The sequence below is a fragment of the Oreochromis aureus genome, linkage group 9 (genome assembly GCF_013358895.1).
Source record: "Oreochromis aureus strain Israel breed Guangdong linkage group 9, ZZ_aureus, whole genome shotgun sequence".
NCBI classification, from domain to species: domain Eukaryota; kingdom Metazoa; phylum Chordata; class Actinopteri; order Cichliformes; family Cichlidae; genus Oreochromis; species Oreochromis aureus.
Window position 1 is genome coordinate 24538634 of NC_052950.1, and position 24585 is coordinate 24563218.

At 44.6% G+C, this 24585-nt stretch overlaps 1 protein-coding gene across 1 annotated transcript in view; it reads left to right on the plus strand.

Annotated features, from left to right (window-relative positions):
• Positions 1 to 3862: 3862 nt before the first annotated feature.
• The window catches only part of LOC116310336 (retinol dehydrogenase 12-like), a 124464-nt gene continuing 103741 nt past the window's right edge, over positions 3863 to 24585 (plus strand). Inside the window, exons 1-4 of the mRNA XM_039617281.1 lie at positions 3863 to 4043; positions 7482 to 7640; positions 7745 to 7849; positions 13718 to 13810. Coding sequence (XP_039473215.1) covers positions 3863 to 4043; positions 7482 to 7640; positions 7745 to 7849; positions 13718 to 13810 — 538 coding nt within the window. The remainder of the gene's footprint in view (positions 4044 to 7481; positions 7641 to 7744; positions 7850 to 13717; positions 13811 to 24585) is intronic.

A 24585-nucleotide genomic window follows, 5' to 3' on the forward strand; every position in this document is an offset into this window, starting at 1 on the left:
ATTTTCATCAACAAGTCTGCAAAATTCTTGTGTGTCCACCCTAGGGGAGCTGGTGGCCTGCAGTACCACCGTCTCCCGCTAGTTGGAAACAACTTTTACGTACATTTCTACACTCCTCTCTTTTTTTTTTTTCTTGTTTTGTTCCCCATTTTCAACATTTTGAACCCAATTTTTCACTGTTTTTTTACACACACATTAACTTTTCCCACACAACCATTCTCTGCAACCTTACACACCACACATTTACTCAGTTCTTACCATACAGTCAAACATTGAGTTTTGTCCCTGGCCGCCTGGTGGAACGTCTGCCGCAGTCGCCTCTTGAGCCGCTAATCCGGCTCCGCTGACTGTCCCTGCAATCTAGATTCTCTTCCTACTACACGAGGCGTCCCCCGTGAGGTTCCTTGCCTTCTACGGACCAAGGGGCGAACACCGCCACCCCAGTCTCCTTTGAAGAAGTTAGGATCTTTTAGAAGACGCTAGGGATGTCACTCCGTGATTCTACACGAAGACTCTCTGTGATTCTACACGAAGACTCACCTTCTTGGGCTCCCCGAAGGCTGCAACACGCTCACTTCTTCGGCCAGACACAAAACTCTTGTGACTTGTTACAAGTTAGCTATCACTCACCCATCTGCAGGAGTCCCCTCAAAGTCGATGGTCTCGGTGGTTGCTGAATCACGCGGCTCCGTGACTCCTCCATTTCCTTTGCTTCAACAGCCGGTAGGACAAAGGTACCTTTTCCCTCAGGGGTGATCAGCCCGTCCACGGAACCGTTGTTCAGCGACCACACGGACCACCCTGCTCACAGCGCCATTCTGTTGTGGAAGTTTTCCACTTAAATAAAGCCTGCAGATGAGCGGTGAGCGGTAGCCAACATTCTTTAATCAAAACACACAGAACAGAAAACCAAGCTTGTGGAGAGCCTGCATGACCACGGGGCATGGTCAGCAGAGTCTCTCTGAGCCTAGCATGGCTCTCAGTTAAATACCTTCTCCAGGAACAAAAGGCAGTACACAGCTGTTTCACACCTTAAGGTTCACACTCCCTTGCTACCTCCCAGAGTCCTCGAAGAGACAAAAGACTCTTCCTGTGGAGTGGTCTGCTTCCCCCCAACTTCCTTCTTACAGTATGGGTGTCAGACATGTTAAAATCCAGTGGCACCAAGGCATTATACAATAAAATAATGTGATTAGTACATAAGTAAAAGAAATTCCTTTACAGTTGCAACCGCGGGCGACGGGCTGTTGCCAAAGACATGTACGGTCATTCTGTATTCCACAATCGGTTGATCCATGTCATTGTTTTGGTGCCAGAGGAATCTCAAAAAGTTCCGGTGGTCCTCCCTGACCACAAAGCAATGGAACATTTGTTTGATATCGGCTGTGACTGCCACCTTTTCTTCACGGAGTCGCATCAACACACCCAACAAGCTATTGTTGAGGTTGGGCCCAGTAAGAAGAACGTCGTTGAGGGATACTCCATTGTGTTGTGCGCTTGAGTTGAAGACAATGCGTATTTGTTCTGGTTTGCGCGGGTGATACACTCCGAAGAAGGGGAGGTACCAACACTCTTCTTCTTTAGTGAGTGGTGGTGCTATCTCAGCGTGGCCGTTGTCAAACAAAGTTTGCATAAAGTCTGTAAACTGACCTTTCACCTGAGGGCGTTTGTTCAGCATATGGCGTACCGACGTAAGGCGTTGCATAGCTTGCCGCTTATTGTTCGGCAGGCGTGGCCTGGGTGAACGAAAAGGTAGTGGCGCAACCCAACTGTTGGCACTGTCCTGGTAGACCTCCTTGTCCATTATCTGTAAAAAGGTTCTTTCCTCCTGTGAGTAGCCGAGGCTCTCGTCCAAACTCGTTTGTTTGAAAACTGTTTCTCCAATCGAAGAGTGCTTTGTTCGCATTGGGGAGTTGACCTTGTTGTAGCCTTGCAGTTGAAACTTTCCTTTACTTGAATGGCATTTTTGCATGGAAGGAAGTGACTTGGACGACCATTGTCTAAGATGTTCGTTTTGAAAATGTTAGCACGCAGCTGGTTTGTGAGCTCCACCCAGGCAAACGTTCCCAATGATCACCCATCCAAGAGCTAGCTTCTGTGCAAATGGTGTGTTTGGAGGTCCATTACACTGGTCGAGAACTTTGTGTGCTTGAATGACGTCCCTTCCAATGAGCAGCAGGATCTGAGCGCTCTGGTCGAGAGCCGGGATTTCGGTTGCGATTTCCTGAAGGTGGGGGTGGTTTCGAGCAGCTTCAGCTGTGGGAATCTCACTGCGATTGTCGGGTAGCATATCACACTCGATAAGTGTCTGGAGCTCAAGACGTGACGTGCAGTCTGCCGATTCTACAATGAAGTTAAAAGCTCTCCTCCCTGTCACTTCCTCCAATCCGGCACAGGTTCTCAGTTTATATGGAAAGGAGTTCCTGGTGACTCCAAATGTGTCAAAAACCGATAAGTGACCTATTGCTTTGGTCATCTAGGATGGCGTAGGCCTTAAGCTTCTTTTCAGGTGAGTTCTTTGGGTAAATGAACACAAGGCAGATCTTGGCACATGAGTGACTTTCGAATTCACTTCCACAGACTTGTGTGCATGTCGAGATAGCTGTGGGGCGCGCCGCATTGTTCTCCCCGCCGTCAACTGTTACAGGCTCTGCAATAGTAGCTGTGGCAGTAGTCGTTGGTGCCAGTCCCGGATGAAAAGCTGTAACATGTAATTTTGAATCACATTCTGTACAATGTATTTCTGACTTACATGTCTTTGCCTGGTGGTTTGTAGAAGCACAGCATTTGAAGCAAATCATGTTTTTCTTGAGATAGGCCTTTCGCTCCTCCAGTGGCATTTCCCTGAATGCTCTGCATTTTTTGAGAGCATGAGGTTTTTGTGGATAGGACATTCCTTATTTGGGTCCTCAATGTTTGTAGGAGTTGGTTTCGGCTCCGTACTGACAACTTCGGTTCTGATGACTGAGATAGGTTCTCTTTTGGCGTGTTTTTCGTAAAGTTTGTTTGTCTTTGGAAGGGCAGGAGGCGGCTGCACAGACTGCCTAAAGCTGGGGTCGTTGCGCATCTTTGCTTCTCTACTGATGAAAGCCACAAATGCAGAGAACGGCGGAAATGATACACAATGCTCCTCTTTGTATTTAGAACCATAGTTCATCCATTTCTCTTGCATAGCTTAGGGGACTTTTTCCACCACTGGATTAATGCCTCTCGCTGTATCGAGGTAGAATAGACCTGGAATGTAACCTTCACTCTTTGTAGCATCTATCTCTAGAAGCAGGTCCTGTAGTTCTCTCAACAGTTGTGGATCTTTGTATGAGACTTTTGGGAAACGGTCCAATCTGTCGAGCAGTGCGTTCTCTATAGCTTCGGGGGAGCCGTAGCACTCATTTAATCTTTCCCACACCTTAGCGAGTCCTTCAGAGGGATTGTTAATATGCACAGCTCTTAAACGATATGCATATTGGACTGATTCTGCGCCGAGCCATTTAATCAGCAAATCCAGTTCCTCACTGGCCGTTAGGTTTAAGTCACAAATCACGTTCTCAAACGAAGATTTCCATCCCCAGTAATCTCCCACCTTGTCACTGAACCTTCGGAGGCCACCAGTGAGTAAGTCACGTCTTGCAAGAAACCTGGCTACGTCAGAAATGTTTCCTTGTTGCATGCTCACCTTATGTTCAAATCTCGGTGAAGTACCTGGTGACGTTTTCTGCATTAATTTCGGAGACTGGGAAACGTTTTCTCCTTTGTCAGTGCTCAGAGGTTGAAGGACATATTCCTTTAAGGTGTCCGACCTGGTTGGCTCTTGTTTTGGCGTGAGGAATGTGACATTTGGCGCGGGCATTGAATTATACTCGGTATGACCAATTGGGCTTGTGCTGTCTTTGATGATGAGCTGGTCTTTCACATAGTTAAAGGTGCATTCCAAAGTGTCAACCCTTTGAGGTACACGCATGTGTTCTTCTCCAAAATCATTGACTGCTGTTTCAAAAACTATTGCTTCGGCGTGTGCCGCTTCCGCATCACGTTCTTGTTGGAGGGCTTGTAATGTGGCTTCTAGACGTGTTTCTTCTACTTTAAGCTCTGCTTTCTTAACTTGCATTTCAATTTCCTTTTTAGCATATTCAGCTCTTTTGGTGCTGCTTCAGCTTTGGCTCGAGCGTTTAGGGCGGCCATACTGGCAGATGACCTACCTGTACCTTTTGACACATATGATTTCTCTGAACGGACAGATGATGCTTTATCTTCTCTTGCTTCAGACATGGTTGATGTAGCTGAGTTGACGTAACATCCAAAGGTTGTCTTGTAGAAGGACGCTTTTTCACTATTCTGCCCTCACTGCTACACTGGATACAGTTATGCAGATAGACAAACTCCTCGACAACTGACAGGTGTATTGTCCCTTTTATTGACGCTGCCTTCAATTATCAACAGAGTGAAACTACAAACAGAAGAAAATAAGCAATATTCAGTCTATATATTCACACGATAATGCAAATCAGTTGACTAAACTAGCTAACATTGGAAAGAAAGTAAATCTGAATACAGTACACCTTTAACCATAAAAGTGCATAAATAATAGCAAATATAGTTGCATTAACTCTTGTTCAACTTAAATACTCACAAGCGATGCTTTCTGTAAAACAACGAAGAGGATGGATGCAGATGTTTATCAGGACAACATGCTGAGTCAGTCTTTTCTCAGTGTGCTGCATTACTAACTCTACAGCTAATAACAAACAAATCTTGGCATGAAAGAACTGTAGTGACTCCTGCTGGTGGGAAGAAGAACTACACCACCACAGACATCACAATACTTTGCTAGATGCTCTCTAGATACATGCTCTGTTGTTGCTTGTGTATTGGTCTTTCTGCCTTTTTCTTAAGAAATTATTGATTTTGCAGTACACTTTCATTCATATCCACTTGCTCTGTGACGTAATGTTTGATCAGTTTTGCTGTATTAGGCTGAATCTTGATTTTTATGCCTTATTGATGATACACCTACCTCCTCGAGAGTGTTCCTACTCTGTTAGATACTGTGAAATTGTTTTTCCTATCCATGGCGATAATTCTGCGATCATCAACTTTAGTTGTCTTCTGTGGTCTTTCAGGTCTTGAGGTGTTGATGCGATGATCAGCACATTCCTTCTTTTTAAGAATCTTCCACACTTTTGACTTAGCCTCTCCTAAACTTTTATAAGTTTACATATTCTTTTAGACTGATGATGGCCTCCCTCACTTGCATTAATATCATATTTGAATTTCAGTGAAAAGCTTTTTTTGTCTTTTTTTTTTTTTTACTTTTAATCAACTTCAGATGTGTCTGCTACGTTTCTCATGAAACAATAAGCCTGGCCATGAAATTGCTTGTCCCGCTTGTCTAATTAATTAAGAAAGACCAATTGAAAATTGGGGATGTATAAAAATACATGGATAATGCAAAACCCCTTAAATTAAAGCTGAAAGTCTGCACTTAAGATACAGCTTTGTGGCTTAAAATTCACTGTGGTGGTAGTGTTGGTATACAGAGGCAAAACCAAAAAAAATGTGTATTTGTCTAGCAAATTATAAATCTTTGGGTATGTCAGACAGATTAGTTTCTTTCTTTTTTTTTTCTCTAAAATACTCACTTGCAGTTATTTGTAAACTAAGTGTTGTTTGTCTTTATACATAGAAATGTGCTTGTTTTCTAATATGTTAATTGATTATTGGTCTTGCTGCTTACTGTCCACATTAAAAACTTCTCAAATATGTTATTAATAATGTAATGTGCACATTTTGTCATGAGAGGGTGCTGTCCACCGACTGAACTACACCTTGCTTTTATGTACAGGGTGGGCCATTTATATGGATACACCGTAATAACATGGGAATGGTTGGTGATATTAAAGTCCTGTTTGTGGCACATTAGTATATGTGAGGGGGCAAACTCCTCAAGATGGTGGTGACCATGGTGGCCATTTAGAAGTCGGCCATCTTGGATACAACTTTTGTTTTTCAATAGGAAGAGGGCCATGTGACACATCAAACTTATTGGTAATGTCACAAGAAAAACAATGGTGTGCTTGGTTTCAACGTAACCTTATTCTTTCATGAGTTATTTACAAGTTTCTCTTTATTCACAGCCATTGACATGTCGAAGAGGTTAACACGTGAGGAGCGGATCGAAATTGTGTTGATATCTGGTGAACGCAGTAACCGGGTCTTTGCAGCAGATTTCAATGCAAGACACCCTACGAGACTACCCATCTCCCATGCTACAGTTAGCAAACTGCTTGCTAAGTTTCGTGAAACTGGTTCAGTGTTGGATTTGCCAAAATGTGGACGCAAGAAAACTGTCACTAATGAAGAAACATCAGTGGCTGTCCTAGCTTCATTCAGCAAGAGCCCACAGCGTAGCACTCGCCGCATGTCACTGGAGAGTGACATTAGTCGAACATCCTTCGGGCGGATATTAGCTACTCACAAATGGCACCCTTACAAACTCCAGCTACTGCAGCATCGCAACGAGGATGACCCAGATCGGCGCACAGAATTTGCAGAATGGGCAAAACAAAAATTGGAACAGGACCCTCAGTTCACGCAGAAGATTTTTTTCAGTGATGAGGCAAACTTTTATGTGAATGGTGAAGTTAACAAACAAAACCACCGCTATTGGTCTGACACTAACCCACATTGGATGGATCCCTCCAAGACTGTTGGAACAACAAAAGTGATGGTTTGGTGTGGTATATGGGGTACAACGTTAGTGGGTCCACTCTTCATCAATGGAAACCTCAAGGCCACTGGATATTTGAAATTGCTACATGATGACGTGTTTCCCTCTTTATGCACTGAAGCTGGCACGTTGTCTGAGTTTTTCCAGCAAGATGGTGCACCACCACATTATGAGTGCCAGGTCCGAGCATTCCTAGATGAACAGTTTCCTGGAAAGTGGATTGGTCGTCGTGGGCCAGTTGAATGGCCCCCAAGGTCTCCCGATCTGACCCCCTTAGACTTTTATCTTTGGGGTCATCTGAAGGCAGTTGTCTATGGTGTGAAGATACGAGATGTGCAGCGCCTGAAACTACAGATACTGGATGCCTGTGCTGGCATTTCTCCTGTGAACACATTTTATAAGTGGTCAGAAACTTGTAAATAACTCATGAAAGAATAAAGTTACATTGAAACCAAGCACACCGTTGTTTTTCTTGTGACATTACCAATAAGTTTGATGTGTCACATGGCCCTCTTCCTATTGAAAAAACAAAAGTTGTATCCAAGATGGCCGACTTCTAAATGGCCACCATGGTCACCACCCATCTTGAGGAGTTTGCCCCCTCACATACTAATGTGCCACAAACAGGACTTTAATATCACCAACCATTCCCATGTTATTACGGTGTATCCATATAAATGGCCCACCCTGTATTTTGGCCGTGCATGCATTCAGTGCATGTGCTGTTTTAACTCCCATCTTTTATTTTTCTTTGTAGGGGCAGAAAAGGTCATCATAGCATGCATGGACAAGGAGAAAGCAAACGCAGCGGTGAAAGACATTATTGAAAGCTCAGGCAACGAAAATATCGTTTGCATGAAACTTGATTTGTCAGACAGCAAGTCCATACAAGAATTTGCTGAAGCCATCCACAAAGGTAAAATGAATTTCTGCCTAAAGAAAGCTGCATATGAAAACACATGAAAAGTTGCATATGTTTTACCTTCTCTCTCGCTTGTTTTCCTTAACTTTTTTCTACAGACGAGCCAAAACTCAACATCCTCATCAGCAATGCAGGTGTAATGGTCTGTCCCTACAGGAAAACAGCAGATGGTTTTGAGATGCAGATCAGTGTCAATCACCTGGGTCAATAAAATCATGCCTCAGTCACATCTGGCCTGACTTAGAGCCACAAAAGTACACACTCTTGACTTTTTTTTCCCGGGGGGTTGACAAACTACTTTTTATCCAAAAAATACGAAGGCATTGCCATCATTTGAGAGTAGTAGCCCTCAAATTATCTGGACTGTCTGCATTGTTGGGGAGTTTTAGAGTACAGTCTCACCAAGCTTCCCGGCTTCTGTTAACTGTCTGTGCGCCAATCATGCACTAGTCTTTTTTTTTTTTAACCTATGAATCAGTTTTCAAATATAAAAACTGACTCACCCCTCCGTGAATCACTGGTGGATGTGTTTGTGTGTCCTAGGGATCCCAGGGGATATGTTGACCAGGGGCTTCTGCTCCCTGGTAGGGTCTCCCATGGCAAATTGGTCCTGGGTGAGGGACCAGACAAAAAGCGATTCAGAAGAAAAAGGGACATGGGCCCATTTTCCTGCAGGTCCACCACCAACAGGAGGCACCGTAGGGGTCGGGTGCATTGTGAGCCGGGGCCCTGGTGTACTGATCCCTGGCTACCAAGACAGCCAATTGGGACATGGCATGGGACCTCTCTGGTGGGGAAGGAGCCTGAGTTAGTGCGTGAGGTTGAGAGGTACTGATTAGATATAGTTGGGCTCACCTCAACGCACGGCTTGAGCCCTGGAACCAGTCTCCCTGAGAGGGTCTGGACTCTGTCTCAGTATAGAGTTGCCCCTGGTGAGAGGCGGCGTGCTGGGGTGGGTATCCTAGTATCCCCTCAGCTTGCTGCCTGTACGTTAGAGTTTCTCCCAGTGGACGAGAGGGTTTGATTCCTGCGCCTTCGGGTCGGGGAACGGGTACTGACTGTGGTCTGCTTTTATGCGCCGAGTGACAGTTCAGAGTACCCAGCCTTCTTGCAGTCCCTGGGTGGGGTGCTGGAGGGTGCTCCACCTGGGAACTCTGTTGTTCTACTGGGAGACTTCAATGCTCATTTGGGCAATGACAGTGAGACCTGGAGGAGCGTGACTGGGAGGAACGGCCTCCCGGATCTGAACCCGAGCGGTGTTTTGTTGTTGGAGTTCTGTGCAAACCACAGTTTGGCCATAACAAACACCATGTTCGAACATAAGAGTGTCCATAAGTGCACGTGGCACTACTTAATTCTTTAAAAATGTGTGATATTATTAATATCATACTAAAAGACACAATATGGTACACGTTTTTGTCTTGATTAATCTCTGCCAACAATCAGATTTCCCATACTTCTCTCATATTTTAAGACCATGTCTTGGCAGCCTCCTGTTTTGCTTTTTCTCCTGGGGAACACCCAGAATCTTGTTAACCCCCTATTATTATCATCTTTTTAGATTTTAAATATTATTTTCATCTTTTTAAATACAGTTTGTCCCCATCTGTTTGAGCAACCTGGCAACCCACAAACTCGTTCAAAGTGTGTGTGGCTAATGTTTGATGCCATCTCATAATAATAATGTATACTTTATTGATCCCCATGGGGAAATTACTCTCACTGCATTTAACCCATTCACTCAGTGAAGCAGTGGGCAGCCACTAATTAGGCGCCCGGGGAGCAGTATGTAGGGAACGATACCTTGCTCAGGGGTACTTAGGGTAGCCATTCAATGGATTCAGACCCCAGCCTTCCGATCATGGGGCAACCACGCTACCTACCTACTGAGCTATCCCATCACAACATGTCTTTGCAAATGTTTCAGTACATTGCTGCACCTATTTCCCTAAAAATATGAATAAACGAGTGTTGAGGAATTGTGGATCAATATAGTTGTTATTGTGCAAGAAGGTGATTAGATCTTTAGCAAGAATGCTCACCTCTGTTTTCTACACACTGGTTCATTAAAAGGTTAGGCCATATATTGGGTGACTGGAGATGTTGGTGAAAGGTCACAGCCATATGCGGTGTAGCAGAAAATGTCACACACACACACACATATCACATGCTCACACATCAAAGGCTCACACGTCACATCTTCACATGTGAGTGTCTTATCTGTCACATGACTAATGAGATGTTTGTGTAACTACTGTTGTCAATAAAAGGACTGTAAGGTGAGGCTGGAGTTCGGAGTTGGCTGAGATCAGGTGACGAGCTCGGGCTCCCCTTGCAAGTAAAAAGACAAAAAGCGCTGTGGTCTTGCTTTGTACACAAGTGATTGGTCTCCGAGTCAGTGGTGTCTACCTCTTTAAGACCCAACAAGAAGGGGTGGCACAAGATTTTTGTATGGTACTGTGTTACAGTCTAAATGCAACACTCCTTTCATAACCAGTATTTTTATGATATTACTGCAGAACGGTAAAGTTAAAGCACATGTTTTAGATATAAGACGGGTAATATAAGGGCAACTTCTAGATAAGAGATTTGAAGTTATAGTATACCGCAGCTGGTCTCATAATAGCTCAATTTAAATTAAAAATTTTTTCTTTTAGCTTTTTATTTTTGGTTTTAGTTTTTAAGTTTCATGTACTTTTAGCCAAATTCACTTCAAAACTCTTTTTCTTATCATGTGTGTTTAACCCTGACATTTTAATTTATGGCAATTATATTGATTATCTTCTAATATTAGACTCTGATGCAATATATTTAAAAAGGCAGATAGACCATTGGTTAAAATCAAAAAGCACAGTTTATCGACCTTACTATGTGATCATTTTCCCCTACCGAGGTTAAGTAGGCTACTCTCGTGAAGATTTTTTTTTTTTCAATAACTTGCTTGTCTGGAAGCTTAGTTGCTATAACATGTTATCACTGTTATTTTTGACTCTCACAGTAACAGTTTAAAAGCAATCTGGATCTATGTAGTGCCTGTGACTACATAGATCCATATGTAAGGGGCTACTAGCCCCGCTATGTAGGGGTGAAGAAGTGCACAGGCTGCCCTGAACGACTAAAGGGTGGTGGGATCTGAGTCTGTGACCCCCCCTAGTACAGTTGACCCTGATACTTACTTCTGTAAGAATGGTTTTAGCTGTCTGGCTGCTACAGGCACAGAAGAAGGGCTCCAGGGCCCAAACCTGCGAAACTGCGACTGCCTGGAGCGCACTGTACTGTCGAATATTAACACAGCCTCGCCTACCTCCGTTTTCTGTACCTAACCAGACAACTCGGGTGCCCCTACTCCAAGGCAACCTGGGTTGGACAGAAGCATACAACAATGACCTTTTAAACAACGTGGCCCCTTTTATTTTTGTTCCGATGGCCCTCATGAACCAAGACTGTTTATCCATGTTAACAGGGCCCTGGAGAACAAAGGGTGACAGTAAGGAAACCCCCCAACACCAAAGAAATAAAAGAAAAAGTATTACTTTAAACTGAGTAAAACGGTATTTTGATAAAAGTTAAGGTCTCCGTTTGTTTCAGAAAAAGCATTCTGTCATTTATTTGCTTTTATTATTTATTCATATGCCTTCCGCGGACCATCTCTGCACTGCGTGGGTGATTGGTGGCTCCGTGCACACTAAGTGCTGCACACAGGGACAAGGTGCACTAATTACGATCAGATCTTCCCTGGGCAGGGAGAGGTGATGAACTGTATGCCACTTTTTCATTGGCATACATTAAGTACAATGTTTTATTGCCTACGGTGGGGCAGGTCACATACTGGGTGAAGGTGGGCAGTGTGGAGTCCAGCGAGACATGATTAAAGTCCCCTGATATTAGAAGAAGAGCTCTCGGAGATTGCGTCTGCAGTCTGCGGACCACAGAGAGTCACAGGCTGCCTCCACGGATGCTAACGGCTAATAGCTCAATGTCTCTGTTGCAGAGTTGTTCTTTCACAGCAATGTGCTCAGGGATACCACAACTGTCTTTAACAAACACTGCCCAGTCCCCTCCTTTCCTCTCACCGCTGTCTCTCGTCTTGTCCGCCGCAGCAGCTGGAAGCCGGGCAGCCTACTCACAGAGGGAGTACCGGGCAGTGTCGGGTACTGCCACTGTGACCGGGTTAGCGTCATTAGCTCCTCAATCATATCAGGGAGCGATCTCACGTTTACAGTGATTACAGGAAGGAGAGATGGTGTGTAAGGTGTCCTTCTCGGGAGACATCACCCCGTCTCTTCCCTCACTGGGGACGAGGGTCTGTCTGCCGGTAGCGCAGCTGCAGGGCGCAGCGCTAACAGCTGATCCCTAACGTAAACAAAGGAGCCATGCGCCCGAGTGTCTAAATACGGGTGAAAAAGAGAAGACAAAAGAAGAGAAAAGTCAACATAACTAGCACGGAGCGGTAATGCATGACGGCAGAATCTGATTGCTAAGACATAAGTTAAAGGTTAAGAGAAGTAAAGAGGAAAATAAGAAAGAAGCTCAGAAATTAGCAGAGCTAGCTCTGCTCATTACCTGTTAGCTGCCATAACAGGTACCACAGTTAAGGTTTCAGAAAAAGTATTCTGTCGTTTGTTTGCTTGATCATGCCTTAAACACATCAAAATGCATAGTGGGATTATAATACAAGTCAATACTGTGACAAGCACTGGTACTGAATAGGCAATCACTTAGCAGCAAGGTGAATCGGTGATGCATTAGTGTGGTCTGCACTTCCTCTTCTTTGATTGGGTGAAATGAGTTGAAAGTAATTGGATGATGGAACCATGGGGAGTGCCCTGCATAATTTCAATAAAACGCCGTTTTAAACGCCGTTACAGCTGGCACAGAACGCCGTAAAAACGCCGTTTTATGCATCTTTGAACGGCGTTTTCTGCCGAGTGGCGGAAAAAAGCGGCGTTTCCGTCTGTCTTTGAACGCCGCTTTTACGTCACTCGGATGGTGCGTTCAGGGCGCCATGTGAGAGTCGGAAAAAATGGCGTTTGTCGAAACAGAACGCCGTTTTTTTCGGCGTTTTGAATAATTAAACGGCATTTTTTACGCCGTTTCTTAATCAAACGGGTTAGAAAAGTGGCGAATTTTGGCACTAATGGCTTGCCATAGACGAGGAAGTAATGGCACACGCGAGATAGGTACCGCACACCCCGCTCGCTCCCAACAGCGCACTTCACCGTTTTTTTTGTGCACGCACCCGCTCTCCTCAATATGTCCCTTCCTCTTGGCTTATTCAGACAGGCCGCTAAAGGCCCTACATGGCAGTTTTCCACAAGTTATATGTATGTGCCCTCACACATAGTCATATATAGATGCCAAGTTTGTACACAGTGTCATGTTGCAAAAAATATATATAATATATACATCTCTATATAAATATTAAAAATAAATAGGCACAAAAAGAACATATACAAACTACCGACATATATAGATATTATAATGCAAAAGCTGGAATCAGTAAATATTTACTGATTCCAGCTTTTGGAATCAGTTGATTCCAGAATCAATGATCTTCAGTTAAAATGTTGTTTCCAACATTTTCGAACACAAAAGATGAATTTGGGGGATTTTGCCTATTTAATTATATTTAGGGAAAAAACTTCACACGTCATAAGTTTGATAAACATGCCCCATCAACACCACCCACCAAAAGAAACCTCACAGACTCAAAACTTTTAACTGACATCTCATTTCAAAACTTTTTAATTTGATGTTTTTTCTGCAGAATTAGTGCAGCAGCATAGCATTCCTTTTGAAGTAACAGGAGCCATCTGTGTTGTTGGTTATTTAATTGAACGTAATTAAATTATAAGGGGTGGGGGGGTGGTCTTTGTAATGTATTCTGTCTTATGGTATTTATTTGATGTTACATTTATGTACATTTATTATGAAAGTCTTTACCAAGGTTTGGGATACAGTATTTCATATTTAGTAAATGTTACTATTTCCAGATATATTACCCTTGTTCTATTTTCTGAAACTGAAAATTGAATTTTAAAGTCATTTAAATTAATTTCCTCCTTGTCCAGGTCACTTCCTGTTGACATATTTGTTGCTTGACCTGATTAAAAAGTCGGCACCAGCTATTATTATCAATGTGTCTTCCATGGCTCACTCCTGGGGCTCCATAAATCTATACTGATCCGGGCTTTTTTATTTTAATTTCTGATCTTTATTTCTTCTATTTTTTTTTTTTTTTTTTGCCTGTGCCGCTCGGCACTGTAGCAATCAGAAGTATTGTCTGAAGGCCAAGAAAAATGCCCAATGGATTTATTTATCCAAGTGGATCATTATTGGTCCACTTGACTGATCTTTATTATTCTATTTTATTTATTTTCTAACTTTTAAGTTATTACAAATGGGACAGACATGACTGGGGGACATTTAAGGAAAAGACATAGACAATAGAAGTTCAGAAAAACAAAGGGGAAAGAAAAACACAGGGAAAGAGCGACAGTGAGAAAAGACATTAAAAGTCCACAGGATCACCTGCTGGAAGAAAAAAAAAGAGAACAAGCAAAAAGAGAACAACACGGTAGTAAGAGACCAGAGCAAAAACCTAGATAAGTATAAGTAACAGTAAATAATAAATACTGAATGTTACTGAGCAGCACGCAAGACCGACAAGGCACGGTATGCTTTAGATATAGTGTGTGTCTGTGAACACCCATGTGTACACCTGTGTGCACACCTGTGTGAGTGAGCGCGCTTGTATTCAGAAGGTTTCTCCAACTAACTAATTAATAGAGGGTGTGGGGAGCCAAACCCCTGTCCCCCAGGACATGAAGCAGGCATGGAGGAGATCCAACCCCTAGATATCTAGAGGCCTCCCAGAGCGTGAGAGCCCAAGGAGGACCATCAGAGTGCCAGCCGTGCCATACTCCTGGAAAGAGCTGAGGAGAGCCCCAGCAGCCACAGTGCAGTTCATGCCCAGAGGCCCGAGGTCCAAGGGCTCCCTACCCCCCGGAAGGGGCCCGACCCAGCCACGGGCACCAGGCCCCGCCAAGCAGAGTTAGTGAGTCAGTGCATACCTGAGCGCCCAGCCCCCGATGGCAAACACAGAACAGAGGTATGAAGACCCCATACCTCTTTTCACACACTCAAATGTGCTGTTGCTGCATGCTGTTCTAAAATTCATTTAAAAAAACAGGAGTGGCATGGTGCCTTCTGACAGAAAGCAGCAGGTGTCAGTACGGCCCCTACCGAGAACCCTCAAGTCTACATGTATTTAAAACTGAGAGGTGGGCACCGGCGCCAGAGGTAGGGTTGAATACACAACCCATCCTCTGGATGCCGTATAGCATGCCCACCCTCAAGGCCCTATTTATATATGTGTGTGTTATGAGAGTATGAGTAATTTGGATGTCTAGGTTGTGGAATAAAATTGAGGCACAGGTGGCCAGAAGGGGACAGAGGAGGAATGCCTCCCCTGCACCTCAGTGACACACCTGTACCCCAAGGCCCTGCATGTGTGTGGGTATGATGGAGCAATGAAGAGGGGGCCAGTTGAGGATGAGATTCCCTCTCATGGGGAATGTAATCTCCCAGACTACATAAGACAATAGACACCCAGGTTGAGTTCATTCTCCACCTCTGCTAGATCTCTCCCGCACCTGCAGAGTGAACTCCTGGAGAGCAGAGACCTCCTGCAAGGATGTAACAACCTCCGCCCAATCTGAAGAGGCCCCCGAGTTTCGTCGATGCACCAGAGGGCTGGGCCCGTGTGCATGCACACAGGTGATCTTCATTTCTAGCAGTCTTGTATTGCTAGTAGGTTTTGTTCCTTAATTTTCAGATTAATGCCCTCTTGCATTTTAGTGGACAGAAACTCTTGATTTCTTAGTGAAGTTGTAAAATATGAAGCGCGAAAAATGTCTTAGCAATCTATGTCGAGTTAAAGTCAGAATTTTCTGTGTCACCGCGATGACTTATGCTGAACACATAAACTGGTCGGAGCAGGTTATGTTCAGAGTGTAATGTGGAATACCATGTTTTAAATGCAATATACACAGACAATATAGATTATCTGGTGGGGGAAATGCATCCTATATTTGAAACTTAGACGTGCATTACTAACATTACAAATTAAGCTAAGCTGTAATGTGACAGCAGTGTAATCTGTCCACATATTGTCCTTGAATTCGTTTGGCATGTTTTTATACTTGATTCTAATCTGTTGTCAAGTCTTGTTTTACACTCCTGGCAAAGCAGCTCCTAGAACACAGAATAGAATTTCCTTATTGTTACAGGAACATGTACAACAAAATTATGTGCAATCTCAACAGTGCAAAGATCATTAACAGCAGTCCATAAACTATAAAACAACTATATAAGACACAAAAAAGACAAAAGCAACCTGTCTCCATTCTCTCAGATTGCACAATCCGTTATTACACCGAGTGCATTCAAGTGGACATTGTAGCATTTAAATGCTTTTTATAGCTCTCAGAGAAAAAAATGTTTTTCAGTCCCTCTGTCCTTACTTTAACTGCGCTGTCTGGCAAATGGTTAGAGTTTAAAAAGTAGGTGACCACAGGTAGATGTATCCATTATGACTTTTCCTGCCTTTTTAGAATTAGAATCACTTTTATTGCCAAGTTTGTACACGGTGTCATGGTGCAAATATATGTATATGTATATATATATATATATATATATATATATTGAAGTCTTGGAGCACTACATCGGGATTTTCTTCTGTCAGAGCACCATCAACAGAAGCTGACTGCACTCCACGAGCGTCTGGCAGCACAAATGAACCAGCTGCTAGTTAACGAGAGACACCCGGAATGGCTAACCGAAGGTCGGACGGTCCTGATCCCCAAGGACCCCAAGAAGGGACCGGTCCCATCCAACTACTGAAGCGAGATCGATCAACTGTAGACCAGACAACAAACGACGGAGGCACCAGACGAATGCAATCAAACGATGAGTTTATTAACACAGGAGAGGCAACATCTGCATATGTCGTTCTCTGACAAAAATTCATCAAAAAACTGGTTTTATACCATAGAACATTAACGCCCACACATATACGTCAATACAAGTCAAAAATACATAGTTGACAGACATGAGCGCATCTTATACATTTTAATAACTATAAACAGTCATATAACTTCTCTTTTCTATAACACCTGCCTTTTAAGGTAATAAACTTCAAGCTTCGGGATCGTTAAAAGCTAATAATTGACCCTCGTCACCAATCACTAAGTAAACTGAATTGGCGCAGGTCTCAAAAAGAGAGCAGAAGACACTTAGGCCTTCGCTCAGGCCTGCCACTAAATTAATAAGTGTATTGTAAGCATGCATGCAATTAACCTGCTATGTTCTCATCTTCCTTCAACATGTATCACCTGGACATTCTCACCAGTGAAGCTTAAAACCCTCTTGGATAGAACATCAACTCTAAACAAGCACAGTTATGCATTGTGTATAGAATGAACTCAACCTGTGAATAAAAGGTCAATGTAATGACAAACATATTCAATGCATTATGAACCCCATAAGAAATATTACTGATAAAATAATGCTGTAGAACATGTTATTAATGCATTTATCATAAGGCAGATTATATGGTTACAGTAAAAGAATCTCTGAATCCTAACATTCCCTCTTTTGACATTCCAACAAGGAATGTCACCACACTCGTGTTGTATCACTCCCTGCCCCACTCTATGGGTTCTAAGTTCATCTGGTAGATGCCTCAACCCAGCCAGGGTTAGCAACCTCGCCATTACTCTTACCAACAATCCTCTGGCACAAGGAATGATACAACACCCCACAATGACCAGTATCCCCAAAAATACACCCAAGGAGCATATCACCGACATCGCCACACCTTTCCATCGTCCGAACACGGATGTCATCCAGGACTCCAGCGGGTTTTCGATACCTGAGTGCTCATGCATAGTTTTAGACAAAGTTTTCAGGCCCTCCAGAGCTCGGGTTACTGAGCCATCTGGGGCAGTATTATTGGGAATAAAGGTGCAGCACATGTCTCCGAACATGGCACAGACACCTCCCTTCTCTGCCAGCAACATGTCAAGGGCCATTCGATTCTGCACACCCATCAGCGAACTTGGACCCAATTGTTCTGCGAACCCCACCATGGCGTCTCTGGTTAGGTTAGAGAGTCTCAGCAGATTGTAATGCACATAGTTAATGCGATCAACATTCTTATTAGGCGTTATCCAAATTAATATACTCTCAAATCCTGCAGCTACCTGATTTACCAGCTTGTACTCATTAGGAACTCCCCTGGGCACTCCTATGGAGTCTATCCAGGTCGGCGAGTCCAAACGAGGATCATAAGGATGTGTACCCTGGGTCCCTCTTTTAGCTAAAATATGCCTCTTACGTCTTGCAGCTAAAGTACGTGTGTTGTGTTGTGGAATAGCCTTTACCTGATTCCCAATAAGCATAAGCGGAGCTCCCAATCGCACCATTGCACATGTCCCCACGCTTCCCAAAGGAACACGAGCCAACAGAGTGCTCTCCCACAGTAATAATAGAGCCCACTTCTTGCCCATGTTCCAATTATCGTGTTTGGGTCGCTTACATTATTGGTGGTTCGTCCCTGGAGGGTGACAGCACACCAAGTTGGGTCGATCTCTCCCACCTTGTACTTTTCATTATCTGTAGAGAACTTAAAACATGTATAGTTATCTTGTTTTGGCATAAATGGTCCCACTGTTGTCTGCTTTGAAACGGGAGGGAAAAGCCTGGACAACAAAGTACAGTTGCCAGTGGTCACGGCACTTCTGGTTAACTGTAACATACACTCATAGCCCCACTTATCTTCTAAATGCAATGGGGCGGGCTCTGTAAACAAACGTGGCCGAGCTGCCGCACAGGCAACACAGTCAGATACATGTTGTTCTCTAGCATTTTGAGCCACCCAATCAAGCCAGAGGTTACTGTCCTTGAAACCGGTGGCCCGCTCAATCAAATCCTGCGGCTTCAATCTAGTGTAATCTGATGTCACAAGTAATTTCTCTTTTAGTTCCTGTTCCTTTTGGGCGACTGCCCCTGAGGTTATTGTTTGGTCAGCTAAAGTGATAACTGGTTCAACTAAGTTGACCCTAATTACCCCTGATGGATCTGTCCCTATGACATCCACCCCAATTACCAAATAGAACATACCTCCCGGGATCCCAGATTTTGGGAGCGTATCCCACGGTCCTAGGGAAAGAGTGACAGGGTTCTGGGAAACAGAATAATCCCTTTGAATGGCTATCCCTTTCAATCCCTGCGGCACATCTGGCTGCCATCCTACTCCTGTCCAACCTACCACGTCTTGCCAAGCGCACCACTGATCTGTTATATAGGTGTAAACGTGTTTCCCCACGAGGGCCCCAAACAGCCTTACGGAAGCATATCATGGGATGATTGCAAACCCATATATCATATGCTCTCCAGCTACTACTAGCTCCTGTACACTTAATAACGTCACACAAATCAAACGTGAACGAGCTGGTAGACCCTTTAACATAATTCAACTCTATGCCATTATTCATGCTGAGACACTCATCACCTTTACCTGACACCTCGCGCTTTTGTCTTTTTACCGATCCCGTTTTAGGAACTGCAGTCTCAGGAAGTGCTGTGCTGGACTGGCCTCCGTGTTCAGACAGTGGTTCGGAGTGCCCTGCAAAATATAAACAATAAACAACACAGCCATAGTTAATATCACAGTATACAATAGACATGTGGTTGTAAGAAACATTTTAATCAGTTTTTTCTCATTACGTGTCTCTGACTCGTGTGTCTGCATCATGTTAGGTAAACTTTGTGTTCTGGCCTGAAACTCCCCTGCTTTTGAGTTCTCAACTGGTCACTGCTCCTTTCTTCTGACGTGGTGACCTTCTCAGCTGCTGCTCTTCTTTCTTCGGCCTCCCAGGTAGACTACTGGTTGGCCCGTTGCACAGGTGAGAGGATTTATTTTGCCTCTGCTCGTTATCGTTGACACCTGTGTTTGGTGTAGAGGAGTTTTCCTCTAGCAAGCTCTCGTGTGCTGGGGCACACTGCGACCAATGGTACCAGGTATCGCCTTTCCCTTTCAGTTGAACTGCTGTAGTTGTCCTGGCAACGACCTCATAAGGACCCGTCCAGCGTGGCTCCTTCCACTTGCGTTTGATAACCTTCAGCCAAACCGCCTTCGCCTCTGGGGTCACCTGGTCCGCCACATGCAGTCCAGAAGTAACCTGTTTGGTGAAACTGGAGACAAGACACTTCAATTCATCCCAATATTCTGCATGAGACCTGTTACCTCTCGTGGGGTGTTCCGCTGGAACCTCTGTCCAAGGTGCTGGAAATGGCCTTCCCGTCTGCAACTCATGCGGGGTGAATCCTGTTGACTTATTAACAGAACATCTTATAGTCATTAGAGCAATTGGTAAAGCTGAAACCCAGTTTAACCCCGTCGCTGCGCAGATTTTAGATAACTTATTTTTCAAATTCAAGTTCATTCTTTCTACCTTCCCTTGAGACTGAGGATGGTAGACAGTCCCAAACCTGTGTTTTACTCCCAACATCTTCTCTACTTCCTCCAGGTCTCGATTTTTAAAGTGGGTTCCATTATCTGATCTAATGCGCCTTGGAAACCCATGCCTGGGGATATAATGATTGATTAAGCACTTAATCACGCTTTTGGCGTCCTCCTTTCGGGTGGGCCACGCTTCTGGCCACCCTGTCAAAGCATCTACACACACTAACAGATATCTGACTCCCCTGGGCACACATCAATCATATCAGTATAATCAATCACAATTTCTTCTCCTGGCCTTTCTGGCAGAAGAAACTTACCTGGTTCTGGTTTTACCACTGGCTTTGGATTGTGAGCTCCACAAATTAAACATGTTTGGGCTTTTTCCTTTATCATAGCTGTTAGTCCTGGGTGCCACCAGTGACACAAATTTCTCTCCATCTGTGCCACTCCCACATGGCCAAGTCCATGTGCCTCAGTTATCTTCTGTCTGGCCAGTTTGTCAGTTAGGACTGGTCGTCCATCAACTCCTCTCCAAAGACCACCCTCTTTTCGGGCTCCTTTGCTCTGCCACACCTCTTTCTCCTCCAGAGAAGCCTCCTCTTGGGCCTGTCTGGCCTCCTCCAACATATTGATGCCTGCCTCCTCTTCAGCAATTACCTGCACCATTTGCTGTCGTCCTTTATAGCCTGCTGCTTCCTTTGCGGCTTCATCCGCTTTCTGATTTCCTCTTGCAACCATGGTGTTTGCCTGAGAGTGTCCTTTACATTTGATAATGCTCACCTCACTTGGGTCGTGCAGGGCCCTCTCCAGTTCCTCCATTTCCTTCCTGTGGCAAATAGGAGCATTTGTTGCTGTTCGAAGCCTGCTCTCTTCCACTGCTGGAGTTCCACGTGGGCTGCTCCAAAAGCATAGGCTGAATCAGTATAAATATTCACTCTTTTATCTTTGGCCAGTCTCAAGGCCCTACTCAGTGCAATGACTTCTGCTCTCTGAGCAGACTGTTGTCCCTCAATTCTCCCTGCTTCTTTTACCTCAAATTCAGTTCCTTGTTTGCAGACTATAGCATAGCCTGCTTTCAGTCCCTCTTCATCCCGATGGCAGCAGCCATCTGTGAACCAATCCTCAGCTCCAGGAATAGGTTCTGCTTTTAAGTCTTCCCTGACTTTCCTTCCAGTTCTGCTTTCTTAGTACAATCATGAGGTTCCCCTGCTCCCATTAAATCTGCCATATTAATTCCTTCATGTGTAAATGTCAGATTTGGAGCATCTAGAACTTTACTCAACCTCTGTTGTGCTAATGAGGTCATGGTGAACGCCTGCGAGTTCACATATGCCACCACACTATGTGTAGTCAGAACTTTTAGTGGGTGTTGTCTCACCACATGTGCTGTTTTCTGTATTATTTTGGCAACCCCTGCTGCATGCTGTGTGCATGTGGGATGCCTTGCTTCTGTTGGGCTCAATCTTATGCTGACATACATAAGTACCTGTCTTCCTCCTCTCTTTTTCTGAAACAACACACCATTTATTATTCCAAGTGTTTCAGAAATATCCAAGTAAAATGGCTCATCATAGTTAGGTGTGGCCAAATCTGAGGCCCTTGACAAGTCTTGCTTCAAAGAAATGAACGCGGCTTCAGTGTCGGCGTCCATGGCAATTCAGCCTTAAGGTTTCGAACGCCCACCTGTTTAATCAGATCCCGTAAGGGAGCCGTTCTTCCTGCATAGTTTGGAATAAACTGTCTGCTGTAGCCCGTCAGGCCAAGAAAAGAAAGAAGTTCTTTTACCGTTCTTGGTTTTGGGTGTGTCAAAATTTGGTCTCTGTGTGCATTCATTAGTCCCAATGATTTATGGGCTATTACACGGCCCAGAAATGTGACTTCTGGTCGAACCAACTGTAGTTTCTCTTTACTTACTTTGAAGCCGCATTCAGACAGTCTTTTAAGCACTGTGAGTGATGCTGCCGTACAAGCCGCTGCTGAAGTAGCTGCGATAAGTAGGTCATCTACATACTGTATTAATGTGCACCCTTCAGGCAACTGACAGGGTGACAGGGCTTCTTTAAGCACCTGATTAAAAATACCTGGGGACAGGGCAAAGCCTTGTGGCAAGCGTGTGTATCTAAACTGACGACCTCTGTATGTGAAAGAAAAAATGTCTCTGAGTGAATGATGTAATGGGAGACAAAAGAACGCGTTTGCTAGATCAATGCATGTAAACCACTTTTGGTCGCAGGTTATTTCAGTTAGGGCTGTGTATGGATTAGGTACAGGCACCGTATCGGCACGTAGTATGGCATTAATAAGTCTTAAATCATGTGCCATACGATACTTCCCTGTCCCATGTTTCTCCACCGGCAAAATTGGTGTGTTCCAAAGGGATTGCGAGGGCTCAAGCACTCCTGCTTTCAACAACCCTTCAATCGTCTCAGCGATCCCTTCTTCTGCTTCAGGCTTGTGTCTATATTGTGGTCGTGAGATTGGCGTGTCCGATTTCAGCTGGAACAAAACCGGCGCACAATGGGCTAAGCCAACATCAGTGGGTCCTGTAGACCACAGAGTGTCAGGCAATTTTGAAAGTTCTACCACTGCATCTGGATAATCTGTTCTCTCACTACCATGTATTCTTGATACTTGCTGATGCTCTAATATCACTGCGTCACTGGACACACATGTGATACGATATATTTTACATTTTGGTGCATAACAAACGTCTGGAATTTGGGTGGGTTGCCACCAAGCGTTATCCAGCGCACGCCTCACCATCGTCCCCAACTCTTTGGCCTGGTGTCCCTCATGGACTGCCAATGTGATGTGTGGGGCGAATCTGATCCATGTTATACCAAGACAACTGTTCATCTGTTAATTTAACAACCGCTGCTACACCTTCTGGCCCCACATAAATACTTTGTGTTTGGACGTTCCAGGTCTGACCCTCAAGTTCAGACTGGAAGGCTTCTCGTAAACATCATCATCATTCCTATCATAAAAGAGAGTGACATGGAATGGATCTCTAGGCGAGGAGTACACCATGAGACTCATGATCCAGGGTCTCCACTGTTGATATTGTTCCAAAATGCCTTCTTCTACCAAGCGCGCCCCAGTAAATGTCAGCAGGGGTGGTTCACAGTTCTGCAGCAAGTATTGATTCTTTGAATTGATTTCCAGGCACGGTAGCGACATTCCACCGGGCAGAGAGACTGTCAGTCCATCCGCGGAACACATAATGGTGGCTCCCAGTTTAATGAGTAAATCTCGGCCCATCAAGTTCACAGGCACTTGTGGAGATACCACATATCGATGCCTCAAAGTCTGTTTGCCCAGCTTGGTCAGAGCTGGGTCTGTGAGTGGCAGAGTCATTGGTACCCCAGAGAACCCCACAACACTGACAGTGTGGTTAGAGATGGTTGCACTATTCGGTGTCGTCCTCAAAGTTGAGTACGTTGCCCCAGTGTCCACCAGGAAGGGCAATTCTGCACCTTCCACTGTCATTGACAGCATAGGATCTGCCATTCCCCTGCTGCCTGGTTCCTGTGGGCTCCATCAGTACTGTTCCTCCCAGCTCCAGTCTCCCACTGGATACTGAGACCGCGGCGCAACACTTGGATTGGGAGCTTGATGTCTGTCTTGGTAACCGCCTCTGCCTCTCTGAGTTCCCCATGCCTGGTAATCTCTTTGTTCATAGCTTCGAGGCAACTCACGGCATTCTCGAGCCCAGTGCCCCTCTCTTCCACATTGGTAACAGACATTCCATGAATTCGTTCTGGGATTCCCCGGACCACGAGCTCTAGGGTCTGGTCGCCAGAGTCCACCACGTCCCCTCTGTAAACGGTTGGCCCCCCGATTTCTTCCTGTGCGTCTTTGCCTTGGTATTTCATGGTCACCAGGATAAGAACTGGGAGCACGCTCTGGTTGCTCGGGCGCTGGATCAACCTGGGGCTGAACCACCATCATAGGTTTACTACCCTCTTTCTCCTTTTTCCTAACATTATTCTTCTCACGAGCTTCTCCCAACTGTAATTTTAGCAGTTGTGCCTGTGCTTCTTCTAACTCTTTCTTTTGTTTGTTTACCGTATCTTGTTCCAACTGTAACCGATGTGTTACATGCCGCTCCCACTGGGTGGAGTCTGCTACTGCAAAATCTGGGTTCTTTTCTAATTCAGTTGTTACTTTCTCTGGCAGCCCCTTCAGGACAGCGGCGCGGAACCAAGCTCTGTTCTCACCTTCTTGACCTGGATGTATGCCAGTTTGTGACATCCACTGTTCCTTAGCTTTTTCTAAAAATTCTCTGGGAGTGTCTTTCGGATCCCAAGTTATTTTTGGTATTGACCCTACATTTGGAGTTATGTATTTTTCACGAACCGCGTCAGCTAGCTTATCTTCTACTCTACTATATGGCACATCATTTGGAAG